The sequence below is a fragment of the Ursus americanus genome, chromosome 23 (assembly GCF_024610735.1).
Source record: "Ursus americanus isolate L20-20 chromosome 23, mUrsAme1.1.p, whole genome shotgun sequence".
NCBI lineage: Eukaryota > Metazoa > Chordata > Mammalia > Carnivora > Ursidae > Ursus > Ursus americanus.
Window position 1 is genome coordinate 40,073,658 of NC_142149.1, and position 13,911 is coordinate 40,087,568.

The 13,911-nt window shown below is 52.2% G+C and overlaps 1 protein-coding gene across 2 annotated transcripts in view; it reads right to left on the reverse strand.

The window, feature by feature from the left end:
* NOS2 (nitric oxide synthase 2) overlaps positions 1-12,084 on the reverse strand; it is a 37,412-nt gene extending 25,328 nt beyond the window's left edge. The window contains exons 1-4 of one of the 2 annotated variants that reach the window (XM_045773372.2): positions 11,934-12,084; positions 4,501-4,585; positions 3,586-3,708; positions 1,963-2,111 (exon numbers count right to left, since the gene is read on the reverse strand). In XM_045773372.2, the coding sequence (XP_045629328.1) occupies positions 1,963-2,111; positions 3,586-3,708; positions 4,501-4,585; positions 11,934-12,043 (467 nt within the window). In that variant the 5' untranslated portion in view covers positions 12,044-12,084. Of the gene's footprint in view, positions 1-1,962; positions 2,112-3,585; positions 3,709-4,500; positions 4,586-7,744; positions 7,896-11,933 lie in introns of those variants that run through there. The other variant, XM_045773374.2, reaches the window with a different exon arrangement.
* Between the last annotated feature and the right edge of the window lie 1,827 nt (positions 12,085-13,911).

The window sequence follows — 13,911 nt, forward strand, 5'->3', positions numbered from 1 at the left end:
ACACGGATACCCTGAGTTCACTCCCTGGTGTTAATAGGAGACTATGTGGGGAGGATTATTTTTTACATTTTCCCCCAATTCCTTTAGAGTTTTGTATTTTACCACTGTTTTCATACAGTCTTATTTCGAAGGCATTACAGGTGCTTTGATGCCTATCAGTGCTGAAAAAGAGAGTGTAGCTTTTGGCATCGGTGAACGGATCTGAACAGAACATTCAGCAAGTTACAGTTTCTAACTGTACAATCCTTCGTTCGCTAAAGACCGAACCCGCCAGCTGTCTGCAGCTCTGGCTGCTAGTGTGACCGTGGGGATGGACTGCCGTTTGTCACTCACATCCTCCAGGACCTCTTGACGGGTTCAAGGTATAGACTTGGGACCGAGAAAGGACCTTCCCTCTGTGAGAAACAAGTGGGTCTGAACAGCCACTGGTTGCTTCCCGGGGCTAACACCCTCCCAATGCCTTCCAAACGCCAGCAGGACCTTCCAGGTCCAGCATGAACTTGGAACCTTCGAGGTCAAAGAGCTGGATGCTAGAACACAGGTTAAAAGCAGGAGCTCTAGTGCCAAACTGCTTGGGTTCAAATCCCAGCTGTGGGGCTCCCAAATGTCTGACTTGAAGCAAATTATTTCATCCGTGGGCTTCAGTTCCTATAATGTGGCGAGTTCCTACAGTTTGTAAAATGGGGAGGATCGTAATGATTCTCCTGTCATAGAGTTGTGCTGAGCACACACTCAGCACCCACTGAATGTAGTGTTGATACAGTGGCCCAGTGAGGCCCATCAGGAGAATTCCTAGACCCTAAGGCTCATTAGTCATCAGCAGAGCTGACAGCCCAAGGACCCTGAACCTCCTAGCCACAAAGCACTCTACAGGGGTCGTGGGTACACGGCACACACGGCAGCCAACCCCCAACAGGTTACTCAACCCAGCTTTATGTGAGAGTCACCGGAGGAGCGTTTAGAGACCACAGAGCTCTGCCCCCTCCACACTTCTTGAGATCCTGATGTCCTTGGCCCAGGGTACCCCGGCATCAGCATTTTGCAAAGTCCCCAGGTGACTCTACCCACAGCCAGGGCTGAAATCGGAGGCCCTGGCAGATAAGGGCCCTTTGCATAGACTCAAAGCCCTTTCCCACTCGGACATCACAGGGTCATAGTAGAGGGGACGTATTATCACCAGGAGCCGCTCTTTCCGCCATGGGGGTGCCAGGGGCACTTCTGTGATTTACTTTGTGCAGCGAAGAGCTGCATGGCCGACACCATAAAGGCCACACTCCCCTCCCAGCCCGTAAAACAGCAAATCCATTCCCTCAGCCATTCTGTCTTACAATCCCTTTGTGTATTTTTATTTTAAAGTTATAAATGGGCTTACATTAATAATCATATATTTTATGAAACCCAGGAATACAGGACCTCACAGAGTTCAGTGCAAAGAGCACGACCTGTCCCCTCCCAGTCAGGCGGCATGGATTCTAGCTGGGACTGGGCTTCCCTCTTCACACCTGGTGGAGGAGGGTTTGACCGGGTGGTCCTGAAAGTCCTTTCTCTCTCAATCATGTCATAATAAAAGGGTGCATATCAGCTCATTGTCAAGGTTACTCGGTGCCAAGACCCTGCTCTAAGCTGGGTTCTATTCTCAGCCCATTTTTACAGATGAGGAAGCTGACCGGCAGAGCGGGTGAGCAGATGCCCCAAGGACACAGGGCTGGTTACTGGCGTCGCCAGGATTCAAAGTCCAACAGCTACACTCCTGACCCACACTTCTAACCACTACTACTATGCCTCTTTTGCTTACGATTATGAGAACCTACTCTGGGGTCTTTCCCCTTGGAAAACTGTGCTTGAGCCCTGACTCCACTGTGAATCTGGGAAGGGAAAGGGCCTGGGGTCAGAGGGAAAAGACGGCACACAGGAGAGCTTGGGGAAAGGGGGCCACAGCGATCCAGCCCAAGTGAGACTTACTCTTTGAAGGAACCATAATATTGGTTGACAAATTCAATAGCTTGAGGCAGAAGCTCGTCTGGGGGGGTAGGCTTGTTCCTGGGTCCTCTGGTCAAACTTTTGGGGTTCATGATGGCTCCCAGACAAGACTTGGACTTGCAAGCGATATCCTGGGAAGAGAGAGGCAGGGAGTGAGGGAGCTGCTTGGCCCCTCAGGAAGGTGTTGACAGGGGTTCTTCTTCCGGGCCAGCTCTCCTGGCCACCTCCTTCCACTCCCGCTGCTCCAGCTTCCTGCTGCCCCTCTCCACCCTTATGGCACCTCTTCCTTGGGGTCCACCAAGCTTTCTCACCACCCACATCTCCTTTCCTCTACTGGCTGACCCAAGTGGGTGTGAGCTGGGGTTATTCCCAGAACCTTGGGCTCGGTCTCTACTCTCTGGACCAACTCAGACCCAGGGCCAAGTCAACAGCTCGATCCCTGGGAATATCTCAACTACCTTCTCATTTAAAGAGGCTGATGTGGCTCCTGGGAACACACTTTCGGTATTCAGCCAAAATGAACCGAAAGGAAAGAATATAAATCCTAAAGTCAGAGAATGGCACAGAAAAAATGCTGGAAGGAAGTACACCCAAATGTTAACTGTGGTAATTTCTGGAAGGTATGGGAAATCCTGCTTTCATGGTCTTAAAATTTTCAGTTCCTTTCTACTTCACAATCAGAATGCATTCTCTAGTTAGAATAAGACACTTAGGAGAAGGAGCCTTGAAGGACACTTACTCCAACTACCTACTGGCTGTCTGAGCTCCTCTCTAATCTCCCTACCAAATAGCACTTGAATCCTTCTAGTGACAGGGAGCTCACTATCTACTGATGTAGCTCAGCCCAGCTTTGGGCAGTTCTGTTAGAAAATTCTCTCTGGGGGCACCCGGGTGGCACAGCGGTTAAGCGTCTGCCTTCAGCTCAGGGCGTGATCCCGGCGTTATGGGATCGAGCCCCACATCAGGCTCTTCCGCTATGAGCCTGCTTCTTCCTCTCCCACTCCCCCTGCTTGTGTTCCCTCTCTCTCTGGCTGTCTCTATCTCTGTCGAATAAATAAATAAAATCTTTAAAAAAAAAAAAAAGAAAATTCTCTCTGGGGGTGCCTGGGTGGCTCAGTCAGTTAAGCATCTGCCTTCAGCTCAGGTCATGATCCCAGGGTCCTGGGATCGAGCCCTGCGTGGGGCTCCGTGTCAATGGGGAATCTGTTTCTCCCTCTCCCTCTGCTGCTCCCCCTGCTTGTGCGCTCACGCGTGCTCTCTCTCTCTGTCAAATAAATATATAAAATCTTAAAGAAAAAAAAAGAAAAAAAAGAAAAAAAAATTCTCCCTCTTACTATGCTGTCTCTCTAAAAGAGACGGAATTTCTTCCTGTAATCCTTTATCCCATCTCCTAGACCGTCCAGCATCCATCAGGGGACTGCCAGGGGGCTTGGCATCGTCTGTGTCCTTCTGTCATTTGTGTGGACCACAGGCCTCTGTTCCCAGCACACAGTGCCCAGCAGATAATTGCTTTGCCCGGGGGATATCCATGTGCTGTACTAAAGGCCCGAATGGCTTCTCCAGCTTGGGACAAAGGTGGTTCGCCCTGAGCCCCAGACTTCTCACCCCTTTGGCCTTATGGTGAAGTGTGTCTTGGAAGGTCATTCCACTGCCCCAGTTTTTGATCCTCACATGCCGCGGGCAGGCCGATGGGGGTGAATCCAGCTTGATCAGGGATTCTGGAGACGTCTAAGAGGGGGAAAACACCAAGGATTTACGAATGCCTCCACCTAGAGCTCCACATGTCTCCCCTGGGCCCTACTTTGGCGTGGGGTGGGGGGCCATGGGCGGAGAGCCAGGTCAGGATGTGGGTCTGTATCCCTCCTCCTTTCCCGGCAGCCTGGCCACCTGGACCAGTGCCTGCTAAGAGCTCCAGGTGCCTGGGCCACGGGCCAGGCTTCTCTCCTCACTCAAGACCCTGCCAAATGCTCCCTCAGTGGAATTGCAACAGGAGGGACTGAGGTTAGATGCAAGGGAGACTACTGTCACAGCCAGTACTGCAGAGACAGAAATGAGGACAAGGAAGACTATACCACTGCCTTCCCTGGAGTTATTTAAGAATATGGAAACCATCTTCTCTCCCACCTCCCACCCATTTCTCTGCCCACCTCTCTGGAACGCTGAGGTCCAAAGCTCTTAGGAAAGACGGAACCGGTGGGCTAGAGGCTGGGGGCTGGGACTGGGGCTCAGCTGCTGAGTCTGGGATTAGGTTGTGGTGTCCCACCCTTGGTTCCATGAATGGCCGCCTTTCATCTGTGCCTGTCGGCCCTCACTGGCAAGCCATCCAGGGGCCATAGCACCATGGGTCCACTACTCCTGCTCACCATGGATCATCCCACTCTCCCAAGGCCCTTCCTCATCCCTACGTGTGCCCCTGGGGGTCCCCACTCACTGCCCAGACCCCAGCCTCCACCAGGCTGCTCAGCCTGCATCTGCCTGGGCGAGGGAGGAAGGGGCTTCCCACACCAGTGACTCACTGACCTTTACTGTCCCTGTGAGCGACTGGGGGGACTCATTCCGGTGCTTGCCGAGGCTGTGACACTTGGGGTCATCCTGTGTCACTAGACTGTAAAAGGAAACAGCCAGCATGAGATAGAGTATCTGAGGGCAGAGAGGGATCTTGGAGCCCCTCTCCCCCCACCCCCCCAACAAGCCCTCATTTGATGGATGGGGGAACTGAGTGGGAGTGAATCTCACAGCTGCCAGTCAAGGAGGATGTGTGCATGTAGTGCGGGAGCCAGCCGGGCAGACCCAATCTCCCCACCATCATCACCCTCCTCCTCCCCTTCTCTTGCCTTCCCCCCTACAAAGCGGGGAGCTAAGCCAAAGCTAACTGCCCAAATGGTGACCCACAGAAACTCTGGGAAGGTACCCCCTCCAAAGCCAAGTACAAATGTGGGATGAGACTGAGTGCCCAGAGAATGGCTCCTTCAACCCCGCCCTCCCAGGCCAGCAGCAGTGCCCACTACCCACTTGTTTGGAGGGACTTGGGCTTTTTTATGTAAAGCCCCTGATTTACCTTGGTTTATTTATTTATTCTAAATTATTTAAAAAATAAATTGCTATTATTTACAGTAAATGTTAAGCATACACCAGTAGAAAGAATGCTGTAATAAATCTCCATGGGCCCTTCCCCCCCCCATTCAACCCCACCCAATTGCCAATCTTGTTTGAACTCCACTCTCTTAACATTTGCTATCATTTCAAAGCAAATCTGAAACATCATGTCATTCAGATATATCTCAGTAAGGATATCTGGAAGTCAAGGACTCTTTTAAAAAATATGTTGCTTCTATTTATTTTATTTTATTTTTAAAAGATTTTATTTTTTTATTTGACAGAGAGAGAGCGAGCACAAGCAGGGGGAGCAGGGCTCGATCCCAGGACCCTGAGATCATGACCTGAGCCGAAGGCAGACGTTTAACCACCTGAGCCACTCAGGCACCCCTTAAAATGACAAAAAATTGCCTGTCCTCGGAAGACGAAAAAGCCCTAGTAGTCTGAAATCGCTTAGAAACCACTGCCTCTGGTTTGGAGATCCAGATTTGTTCTCCTGGCAAATGCTACAGAGAAGAGAAGGCGTGTGACCTCTCTAGGTCCTTTACATGTGAGCACCCCCCAACAGTCACACCCCACACATGCCTCCTCCTCGTGAATCACACGACAAGGGCCCGCCAGTATCAAATCTTGTTGCATTCCGTGTTCTTCTGGCTATTTTCTGCGGTGGGCGTGCATGTGTGCACACGTCCAAGGGGAAAGGAAGTCAGAAAGTTGTATAAAGGTCTCTTATTTTCCACTTTTTTTTTTCTTGTTAGAGAATGCAAGCACAAGCAGGGAGAGTGGCAGGCAGAGGGAGAAGCAGGCTGCCCGCCGAGCAGGGAGCCCAATGTGGGGCTCAATCCCTGGACCCTGGGATCATGACCTGAGCCACAGGCAGACGCTTAACCGACGGAGCCACCCAGGCGCCCTCTCATTTTCTACTTTATACATATTTGTAATGTGTTGGAATGTGAAGAATGAGCATGTATTACTTTAGTTATTGGAAAAAGTAATGACTATATTTACATGAACGTTATATAATTAACTACATACATCAGATAGTAGCAGTATATGATTTATAACGTTAAAGAGATAGTGTCTCTTTAAGAGAATGTACGTATCAGAAAGCAACTTCTACCCGAATGGAGTGATTCAAAAGCCGTGTAAAAGGCCTTCCATGTGACCCGCTGCCATCACCATGCTGGTCCAGACTGGGGGCCCCACCAGATAAAAGCCCAAATAGGGTCGTCTGTACAGTCAGAACAGGTAAGCCATGGCTGAGCGATCGTCCCGGGCTCCTTAAATCGGAAGATGCCTTGAGGCTGGGGTCCTCAGTGAGGCAATGCCCCACAGCTCGTCTGGATCTTTTGCCATCACCCCCACCCCCACCTCCACCCTTCTTGTTCTTGCTTCCTTTTGCTTCCTTGTGACCACAGGACTGGAGAATTTGAGAAGCGTACTGGTCCACAGTAACGTTTAGATGGAGAAATGCTGTCTTCGCACACTTCACGTAACTACTACTCCCAAATATTAAAAAGCTACCTGAAAATCCACTCCACAGAGGGTCCACAGTCCGCCTGATCCCATTGCCTGTGGCTGCACAGTTAGGTTCTATCCAGTTTCTCCACTATTATAATGCCTCAAACTGCGTACATGGTCTGATGCTGTGTGTGTGTGTGTGCGCGCGTGTACCTGGGGGAGATGCCAGTAAATATTAACAGTGACTAGCAGTAAATAATGACAGCATGGGTGATCTGATTTTTCCTTTATAGGTTTCTGCATTTTCCAACTTTTACTACGACTATGCATTCCTTCATCATTAGGAATCGTTTTTTTTGTTTTGTTTTGTTTTTAATTTGGAAAACGAAGAAACAAAGCTAGGCACAGTCCCGGTTCTCCCCAGGTGACTAATTTCTTTGGGCTAGCTGCTGGGAGACCGGGTAGCTGGAAGCCGGGTGAGCATACTAACGATCCGGATGCTTGTCGCCCAGTTACAGCGCGGTCTCTCCAGATGCTCCTGCAATCTGGCTCAACCCACAGCTCTGCTCAGCCCCGTTTGGTCCTTCACGGGAGCAGCGGACCCTTAAGAACCTGCCATCGGAAAGAGTGCTGCAGTGCGGTGCTTAGACCCAGTAACTGCCCACAAGCCTCAGAGTGACTGAGGACGGCTGAGGTCGGAGATGCAGCATGCGGCTTGTCTGGGGTAACGGGGGTCCTGACGGCCCTTGCATTTTCCGCTCCTGACCACCGCCACTGCATACACGGGGAGGGGGGCGCTCTGGGAAATGGGTCTAATTAGTAAAACAAAAACCTCTTTGCTCTCTTAATTCTGTCTGTCCTAAGCGTGCAGCAGCCCCAGGGCTGAAACATCCGGAAAGTTCCCAAATGCTAAAACATCCACAGTTCCTACTCCTGCCCGCCTAGACGCCTCTCCTGGGAGCACGCGGGGCTTCTGTGGGTCGTCTGTGGCTACCGAACTGCAACCTCTGATGCGTTCTAAACGAGGAAAACACTTGATTTAAGTAAATCCTCATCGGAATCCTACGGCGAGAACGTTCCAACCCTCACAGTTTGACGGAAAACCGAGGATCGCAGCGGGTCAGAGCCGCGCGCCCGGGTTCGAGCCCGGTGCCGGCGCGGAGCCGCCCGCCTCCCTCCCAGGGCGGACCCAGCCCGGCGGGAGTACCTGGCTCGGCGGGGGCCGCACGCGGGCTGCGGCCGCAGGATCCTGCGGAGGAGCCGGCAGAGCCGGGGCCGGGCGGCCTCGCACGCAGCCCCCAGCCCCTCGCGCATGGCCCCGGCGCGGGCGCAGCTCCCAGGGCGCCCCAGCCCGCGCCGCCCGGGCCCCTTTATCGCCGCGGGACCCCGCAGCCCCCGCCTCGGGGCGGAGCGAGCCGGGGAGCCGCCACCCCGGGCTTCACCCTGCGCCCGGCCCGGGGCCGGCCGGTCGCCCCGCCCCTCCGCTTTCCGGGCCGTGTCCCCAGGCCCTCTACACCCCTCGGCGTCCGCAGGAAGGTCGGCCTTTGGGGCGCCTCTGGACTCTCTCCGGACCAAGATCACGGGCTGCGCGGCCGGCCTCGGCCTTATTTATTCCTCGTGAAATAACAGCAGTTTATCATGACGATTCCCACCATATGGCGCTTTGAGTGTAGAAAGCAAACTTTCCTGTTATGACCTCCATCCCTTACTAAGTCCAGTCCAGAAGGCAGTTCTGTATTGTTTCCTCTTGATTGAGAAGGCAGCGGGGGGGGGGGGGGCGGGGGGGGCAGAGAAGTTAAGGCTCTTGCCCGAGACCACAGAGCAGCCCCCCAGGCCACAGCTCAAGCTCTCTTATCTCACAGGGCTGCCGCCAAGATGTACTAATTCTCTTCTGGTATTCTGTGTGATTCCAGGAAGGAAGCCAAAGGAAGCGCAGGGTTGAGGGTGACTTTTAGTGGGAGACATGGTGTGCTCCTGGGTCCTGGTCCTTGCTGCCTGAAAGCACAGTGCCTCCTGACTTTACTACTTCTGTGAGTTGCTCCGAACACTGAAAGCCGGGTGACTTCAACCTCAGAGTACGGGGGGCCTCCTGTATGTACTCCAGTCTATTTAATCCCAAACCCAAGGTAAAGTGGAATGAAAGAGAGTACCTGTTTATTCTGAGCCAATTGCAGCCCAGCTAGCAAACCTCAGCTCAACTTTGTTCAGAACGCCTTACATCTTCACCTGGATGTTCCTACAGCTGCCTTTGTCTCTAACACACACACACACACACACACACACACACACACACACACACACAGCCCAGGCTCACTTCCTAATCATTTGTTTACATAAAATAGAGAATCATGAGTCACATATAATAGGTTCTTAGTCTTATTACATCTGAACAGATTCTAAAATTCCTTTTTAAAATCAGAATATATTAATTGGCTCCATTGCCTTCAGGATAAAATCCCCTTTGTAATGCTACTTCCTCTTCCAGGAACATCCTCTCCACCCCACCCCACCCCTCCCCTCCCTGTATGATAGCGGTCCAGCTGGGCCTTCCTCCTCCCCAAAGCCTTCTCCCACCCCACTCCTCCCCACACTTCCGCCAGGGCCAGGCCCCCTGCCGTCTCTACAGAAGAGATTCTGGTGCACCCGTGCCGTCCTCTAACTTCATGTCTGTCTCTCTGCCTGCCCCACCTTTGCGTCAATATAGAAAGCTCTTTTAACATCCCATTCTGCCTAGACTCCTGCCAGAAGCAGAGGAAGGCACCGTTTCCCCCATCCACTTCCTCCCTGACAGCAGGAGCTCTGTCTCTTTTCTTGGTCCCTTTCTCAGCCCATAGTAGGCCTTCAGGGAGAGCCCACTGAGCCTAGAGGTTATGATTTTGGACTTGGTGCAAACCTCAGCTCTACCACTTCCCAGATGCCGACCTTGAGTAAGTAAGTCACTCAACCTTGTAAAGTAAGGGTAATAACAGTTCCTGCCTCAACACTGACACCATAATAAGAACTTTATAAGCCTTGGTATTTTTAGCTGCTGTGTAGGCAGTTAGTAAATGACTCAACTTATTGTTTGTTTAATTGCTAAACAGAAAGGTCTCACGGCCATCTCCAAAACCCCCAGCCCGTGCCAGGTGAGTAGCCCTTGGCGAATAATCGTTCATGGACTTGGACATGCCCAGGACCACGAAGTGGCAGCTCGGTGTGGTGGTTATGAGCCAGACTGTTGGGTTGGCTCCTGGCTCTGTCATTTGCCAACTGTGAGATCTTAAAAATTACTTAAATCTTCTAGGCTCCAGTGTCCTCATGGCTACGGTAAGAGGATGACAAAAACTCCTTTCTCACGAACTGTTAGGAGGGATAAATGAATTAATGTGCGATAGTTTCTCTCCATCGCCTCTAATACCTGTGAGAGCCCTCCCACCAGCTCACCCAGCTTAAGAAGATGAGTTGGCTAGTTTGCTCCAAGTCGACCCACAGTCTCAGGTTTCCTGAATGGTCCAAACCGCAAGTCAGGAATAACTGTCAGTATTATCAGAAGTATGGGATTCAGGCCTCAAAGCTATAGGCCACACTGCGGGGGCTAGGAGAGGAGGGGGATTCAGGATGATCTCAAGATGGGGGTGGGGTGGGTCGAGTGGGTCTGGGTGAGCGGAGGGAGGAATGTGCCGTGTGCGGGCACTGGGGAACTGGGCAGGCGGGATGCCCCCACCCCTGTCTGGGAGGGGCAATCATACAGAACACCACAGTCAAGCCTCAGTGTGGTGACAGGCCATGGGGAGCCACTGCAGACTCTAGAGTAGGAGCATGGCTTGCCAGAGGTCAAGTTGGAGTAAGAGAGGTCAGAGGCAGTGAGAGGGGCTGCAGCCGGGAGGTGAAGAACAGAAAGGACGCATGATTTGGTGACCTCCTGAGATCCTAGGAGGAGTGAGGAAGCTGCTGTCAGCTGCGGCATTTGAGTGTGAAGCGCCAGGAGGACACCTAGAGGTTCTCCAGCCCTGCGCTCTCACCTCTCAGTCTCTTGGTCACCACAGCTCAGGCTGCCTGGTTTCCAACACGCCCTCCTTCAGTTCCAGCTACTTGTCTTCACCCCCCCCACCCCACGCTCTACCCTCTCTTCAAGTCCACCGAGCCCACCTGACTTCTGGGAAGCCCTTAGAGGGGACCCTGTTTAACACGGCTCAGCCCTGGGCTAGCTTCCCTCAGCGAGGGCAGTGACAGCTGCCACCGATGCCCTTTATCGAGCATTTCCTCTCTGCCAGGCACGGGGCGAAGTTGTTTACATGTGAAAACTCATTTAATTCTTACCATGACCCCAGGAAATAGCCATTCCTACCCCCTTCTTGCAAATGAGGAAACCGATGTTCAGCGGCTAGGGGACTTGCCAAAGGTCACAAGGCTAATAAGTGGCAAAGCCACCTGCTTATCTCCAAGTCCATGCTCTTAACCTTGCTGCTTTTCTGTGGCCTCCGGCAGGTGCGCTCAAGGTGGCCGTGCTGCCCACCAGAGTCCACGGAAAGCTTCTCTGGGGTGAGGTGGGGGCGTGGATGGGAAATCAATAACGAGTCATGTGACCTGGGGAAGTCACTGCCCTCTAAGAGTTTCTATTTCCTCATCTGTAAAATGAGACAATAACTCACACTTCACAGAGCCGCTGCGGGGCTCAGGTGAGACGCAATGCAGGTGAAGTACCCTGTATAACCTCGGCACGGAGTTACTCAGTAACTCAGGGCGCCCGGGCAACGACAAGAGACCCTAAGAGTAATTGAGTTATGCTATGTATAGGCACTCTGCTAAGTGCTTGCTATGCACATTCTAGCTCCTCCTCAACGTGCTATGAGGTGGGTCCCCCAGGTGTCCTCATACCACGTCTGAGCATTAGAGAGGTTCACTTGCCCTAGGTCACGCAGCTGGTGAGAGACATCGCAGGGCCAGCTCGTGCAGCCCAGCACAAGCCTTGGATACCATTTGCCTAACACCCTGGTACTCTGCACCAGGCTGATGTTCAAAATCTCACACCATTCCCGAGGCACACACACCAGTGAATCAGAATGAATGTCAGCCAGGAGGCCGCCCTGGTTCTAACCACTGAGGTCCATTGCCTCCCATTCTCAAGTCAGATATTCCATATCCCTTCCTATCTTCTTCCCCCAGAGACTCCAGAATCCTGGAGGGGCAGGACTCCGCCACGTCCCTTCTTTCTTCACATGGTATCAGGCGTAACGAGGTGTCCACTAAACAGTGGCTGTGCTAAATTCCAACAGGGACGTCCAAGAAGCCACCGGCGAGAACAGATTTCCAGTGAGAAGCCAGAGCCAGGGAGAGGAATTCTGAGTTGGCGACACAGAGCAGGGAATGGGAGCCCAGGGGAGACAAGCGGCAGGTGGCGGCAGGCCAGAGCTTACCTGGAGGGGGCCTGGCTGGCTTTCCCCACATTGTTGTTGATGTCTGTTTCCTCGGTCAAGTCGAACCGGTAGGATTTGGCCTTGAACAGGAGCTGCCAGGGACAGGCCATCGCTATGGCTTTGCAAAGCTGGTCACTTATCTGGATTTAAACTCAGAGGTTCTTCTCTCTGGGGCTGACGAAGGGGAAGGAGAGGGTGTCAGAAGGTTAGGAAAAGTTTGCGAGCCTCCTCGATATGGTTAGTTTATTACAGAATCAGTACAAAAGCTGACATAAACAGTCTTAAACACCCGCTTCATCCCTGCTTGCAACCCCTGTTCCTATTTTGAGGTTGGGTTTGGGGGTCCGCAGACATAGGTTTTAATTCTACAGAGCCACATAACAATCTAAAGGAAAGACACTGAACCCCATAGCTCAACGAGGACAAATCACGTACGCTTTGAGCCTCCTTAATGGGACCTGCGGGTCCCCCTAACCCAGGGCAAGGTGGGGAGGATCCCACTTGTGTTGAAATGTGGATGTCTTTGCCTGGTCCTGCAAGGTCATTCCCAGGAGTCTAATTAGCAGCTGTCATGTTACACCTGTCATTGGAGAGCACACTCAAGTTGTAGCTGTCCTCCTTTAAGATTTTACAACTGCTGTCAACCTACTGTTTGCTCCCTCTTTATTATGGGGGTGGGGAGCGGGGTGGGGAGAGCGATATTTGTTTGTGAGATTGTTTGTGAAAAAATGCAGTCAACCCTCAACATTCGAGACCACATTCTTTAAAAAAGGGGGAAAGGGACACCAAAGTGGAGGCCCAGGTCTGGTCTGGGCTTGCCCCCAGCATGCCTTCTCAATGGCAAAGCCCCCTCCCCTGCAAGGCAGTGTGTGATGTGGCCCATGGAAGAATCTTAGAGGCCCCCAGATGGGTTCAAGTCCTGGGTCTACTAGTTCCATGACCTGGATCAACATATTTATTCTTCATCTGTAAAATGGACGTAATAATATTCATCTTAACAGAATTCGTTTGCCAAGGGAGAGGTGCCCATTATAAGGACTGGAGAGGGTAATCTGGGTAGAGATTCTTAGTGAATTCCTCTGCGCTCTCTAATCTGAATTTACCAAAAAGGTTTTCCTTGAAATGTAGCAAATTTTGCAGGAAAAACATCTAAGCAAGATGCCCTTTTCAAATGGCTGAACCTCTTGTGGGCATTTCTTAGACTTTCCGCCAGTTTATCTCTGTAGGACGAAAACTCCCACAGTTTTCAGGGCCTTCCCAAACAGGAAGAAGCAAAACCCTCTCGAAACAGTAGCTTCCCCAGAAATGAAGACAACTCACCTCGCAGCCAGCGGCACTGCCTCTGCGGAAGACGGACAAGCACCCAGGGGGGACTTGCACCCGGACGCCTTCGGAACCACCTCTGACTGCCCGGTCCTCTCACTGAGAGGTCGCAGACCAGTGACGCTGAGTTCTCTGGGGCCAGAGAGTTTCGGGCTCAACTGACTGCAAAGTTATGAGCACACTGGCAGCTAAGATGTATTTATACCCACCCCGGGTCATCCAGGGAGCCGTTTTGCATAAAGGTCTCTTTTTGTTGTTTCCAAAGGGAGTGTCCCTGGCTGGGTGGACAGTTAGCCAATTTATGAGTGGGGCTCCTGGCCTGTGGGTGACCTGGTGCTGCTATTACATCACTCCGTGCGGGGCATCCTCAGCAAACCCACTGCTTCCTGGTCCCAGGCCCATGGTGGCAGCTCGTCAGCCAGGGGTGGGGGTGGGGGGCTGTCTGATAAAGGAATCATCGCGGAGCTGGGTTTTATTTAGCTAAGCCACATTCCCCTGGCTTTCAGCATCTGGGTCCTTTTTTCCCTCAGCAGGGAGCTCTCTGGTTAATTCCTGTCCAGCCTCTTAGTTTTCCAGTTTGTGGCAGGAGTCCAGGAAGCTGGGGAGTACTGACAGCATGGAACATACTGGAAAATGCCCAGGTTACAGAAGTCCG